This window comes from Contarinia nasturtii, unplaced genomic scaffold (assembly GCF_009176525.2).
Source record: "Contarinia nasturtii isolate CC-2019 unplaced genomic scaffold, AAFC_CNas_1.1 Cnas_scaffold_3162, whole genome shotgun sequence".
In the NCBI taxonomy this organism is placed as follows: domain Eukaryota; kingdom Metazoa; phylum Arthropoda; class Insecta; order Diptera; family Cecidomyiidae; genus Contarinia; species Contarinia nasturtii.
The window spans coordinates 1,574-5,202 of NW_022200474.1; the positions used below are offsets into that span (position 1 = coordinate 1,574).

General features: G+C 34.6%; 1 protein-coding gene across 1 annotated transcript in view; it reads left to right on the forward strand.

The window, feature by feature from the left end:
* Positions 1 to 2,092: 2,092 nt before the first annotated feature.
* LOC116349814 (zinc finger protein 37-like) overlaps positions 2,093 to 3,629 on the forward strand; it is a gene marked incomplete at its 3' end in the record, with an annotated part of 4,514 nt that continues 2,977 nt past the window's right edge. Inside the window, exons 1-2 of the mRNA XM_031781414.1 lie at positions 2,093 to 2,253; positions 2,325 to 3,502. Of these exons, the coding sequence (XP_031637274.1) occupies positions 2,093 to 2,253; positions 2,325 to 3,502 (1,339 nt within the window). The remainder of the gene's footprint in view (positions 2,254 to 2,324; positions 3,503 to 3,629) is intronic.

The window sequence follows — 3,629 nt, forward strand, 5'->3', positions numbered from 1 at the left end:
TTAAAATCGTCGAACTTCATTTCCCCACACTTTTCGATCACTTCAAAAATGTCGAAAATCATGTCTCCACGTCTACCATTAAAATGACCCCCACCCATACGTTTTGTCAAATATTTTTACACAATCGCATTCTACTCTCAATTACCTTTCCAACGATGTATAAAACATCATGTTTGTTTTTCATTCCATGGGTATTTCCTGAAGGGTCCTTTTTGGCATGACATTGGACATTTCGATACCTTCACACTCATCATGACTCATGTCATCAAATCACTTCGGATCTCGAATTTGATGATATCCTCTTATTCTACGCTTAAATACTTTTCCAACGGTGTATTACATGTCGCCCACCGGTTCCATCTGGACGGTCTCTCTGTGGCTTACTTTTCATGAAAAAATCAACATCTCGACATCTTCACATTCGTGACACCAAAATTGATTCGGAGAATGTTTCTTTTTCCATTTACTCTCAATTACCTTTATAATAAATTTCGAATCATCAAAATGAAATAAATCAATATTTATTGAAACTCACGCTCACAAAACTTCCACACTATTAGTCTATGGCTGAGAAAAAACTGACTAGATCTTCATATTTCTCCGTAGTGGAGCTAGCTGTGCTACAGTTATGCATTTCATACAGTCTCTTATGGAACATAATTGCAATGTGTTTTTGGCAAAAAATATAGGATCTTTTTAAATCTGGCATTTTTGAAGGCATTTTCACACATTAAATTTTCAAAAATATGTGGTATTATTCTCACCTTGGATCGTCAAGTTCAGAAACTATGATTATAGGTTTAGTCTTTTTCAAAGGAGATTCGTACAGGCCACTCAATTGTTCTTTTACTTTTCCGCACATATAGTGTAAGGTGAAAAGTATTGTAATCGGTCAAAATTTTGAAAATTTCAGAAACATGTTTTCTACCTATTGTTGAGGTCAGAGAACACGAATTTGGCGTTTTTAAACATGGTTTTTGTTAATCTGTACGTCGTACGCAAAATTTGTTAGCGAGATTGCGCTCATCGTAGAAAATTAATTCAAAATCTGACTTTACAGGATGATTGGAAAAATTTCATGCCTGGAGTGATACCTATGAAAAAGAGTCCAATTTTCGTTCAAAAGTCATACTTAATGTAGACATAATTTTGGTTGAAATTTCTCCAAACTCTCCGAATGTTATTTTTTTGTGAAAAAAATAAACCTGTGCAAAGTTTCACGCCATTAAGGTAGCACACAGACATGGATCCCATACAAAAATCCAAATTTTTTATGACTTTAGTTATGAAAAGTGTTTGAAAAATAATTTTTATGGCAAAATTAACGTCAGACATATTTTTTATAGTGTTTTGTTAGAAAATAGAATACTTTCAAATGTCGTACAAATGGATTCATCATGAACGTGTGAAAAATCTTTTCTCGAGTACTTCTGCTATTAAAGTAATGAATATTTCGATGCCGAATTTATATAACTTAATAAAATAGGCATCTACCACCGTGCGGAAAAGTTCGTCTTACTCCTGTAAGACTCTTTATTTGTCTTATTTTAAATTATATATTTTTTTTTTTTTATAAATCCAAAATCCTGACCGTAAACCAAACAAAGTAAGCCTTAAGATGCTTTCTATTGTTCATTTTTAGTTTTCATAATTTTATTGCTACTAATAAAATGTTTTCTTGTTTGTCGAAAATGCATTCAACACATTACCTAGTTATTAAGTATTGGAGAACCAAAGTCGAAAATTCATAACTAGGAAAAATGCATCATAAAAATAGTTCGTAATAAGTCTCTCTTAATGCTTTCAAAATGGCTTCTTCTTGTTGTTTTTACATTTTAATTGTTGTGGTAGAATAACTTTAAATCTTCAAAAGAAATTCTTCAAATTCAGTCGTGAACACGTCTTCGTTAAGAAAACACCTTGTGAAATTCAAGTGAATTCAATTTTGTATTTTAGTTACCACAATATTCAGTTGTTTTGTGCATTTTGTTTATTTTTCGCCGTATATTAAAGTGTTTGAGTCGCAAAAACTAAACCAAAATCTTGCCTTTAAATTGTTGCCAAGAATCAAATAATTAGAAACTGTTCAAAAATGTCGACCGATGATTGGATGCAAGAACTGGACAAAATGTTGACGAACATTGAACGCCAGGCGATGTCTTCACTACGAAATATTAATAACTATTTCGAACAATCTGGTCAATCGTTCCACCAAGCACATCAGAAATATTGTCTACAGCGCTCAACTGACAGGTAATTCATCCTTGAATATTGTATTTTATGCCCTTCATTATATTATCATTATCTTCCTTTCTATTCTTTAGATTAAATGAAGTTTATTCCAAATTTGAATGTGAATCGTCGTTCAGTAATCGTCAAGGTAGAAGTGTCACTCCTATTTCAACCGAAAATGGCAACTCAAATGCAATTATTGAAATCAGCGATGATGATAGTTCAGATGAAAGGCCTGGCACCAGTTCGCTACCATCCAGAGAGACTGCGTTTCGAAATGTTGATGGTGAGATTAGAACCGAGGATGATCATGATGAGAGCGATGATCAGGCAGTTGGCGGGGAGATACCCAATGTGGAAACAAAAGAAGAAGAATTGGAAAATGATGAGATCCCGATAGTTCGTGTTCCGGCCAACCAACTGACGCGTGCATTTAAGCTAGAGCCAAACTGTTCTGAACGTGTCAAAATCGAAAGTGACGAAGATCATAACAAAGAAAACATTGAAAATGAAGCGAAACGTGCACCATCGAATTCGTCGAATATTTTTGATAAAATTGATGAGATCAACGAGACAAATGTACGTGAACCATACAGGAAGAAATCACGAGTATCTCAGGAAAAAGTTGATCGGAAAGATGTAGGCCACGAAATCACGAACGAAGCGAACATTTCCGAAGCTGTTGTTGAAGTGAATGTAGCTGGAAATGTGAGAAGTGGTCAGTCGACACTTGATAAGTGGATTTCTCAAAAAAATAAATGTAATGGAAACAAAGAGAAATGCAATAGAGGAATCGCTGGTCAAACAAAGAAAAAGAAAAAGGACGTTCAGAGATCCCACAAGAAGTTAGACAAAAACTTGAAAATATCTAGTAATAGGAGAACTCACAGTGGAGAAAAACCATACGAATGTGGTCGGTGTAAGAAGCGATTTAGTCGTAAGGAACATCTCAAAACGCATATGAAGACTCATAAGGATAGTCTGTTCCACTGTTCAGGTTGTCATCGCGGATTTTCACAAAATATTGAGAAAGAAGCACATGAAAGAGAGTGTAAACAACGTCGATATGAGTGCTATCTTTGCAACAGTGATGAAAATAAGAAAAAGTTTGTTACGGTTTGTAAGAATAATCTTAAACGTCATATGAGAATACACACTGGAGAAAAACCATATCAATGTGATCACTGTAAGAAGCGATTTACACAAAAGAGTGATCTCACTGTGCATATTCGAACTCACACCGGAGAAGAACCATATCAATGTGATCAGTGTAAGAAGCGATTTAAGCATGGTGGCCATCTCAAATCGCATATGAGAATACATACTGGAGAAAAACCATATGAATGTGAGCAGTGTAAGAAGCGATTTAAACAAGGTGGCCATCTCAAATCGCATAT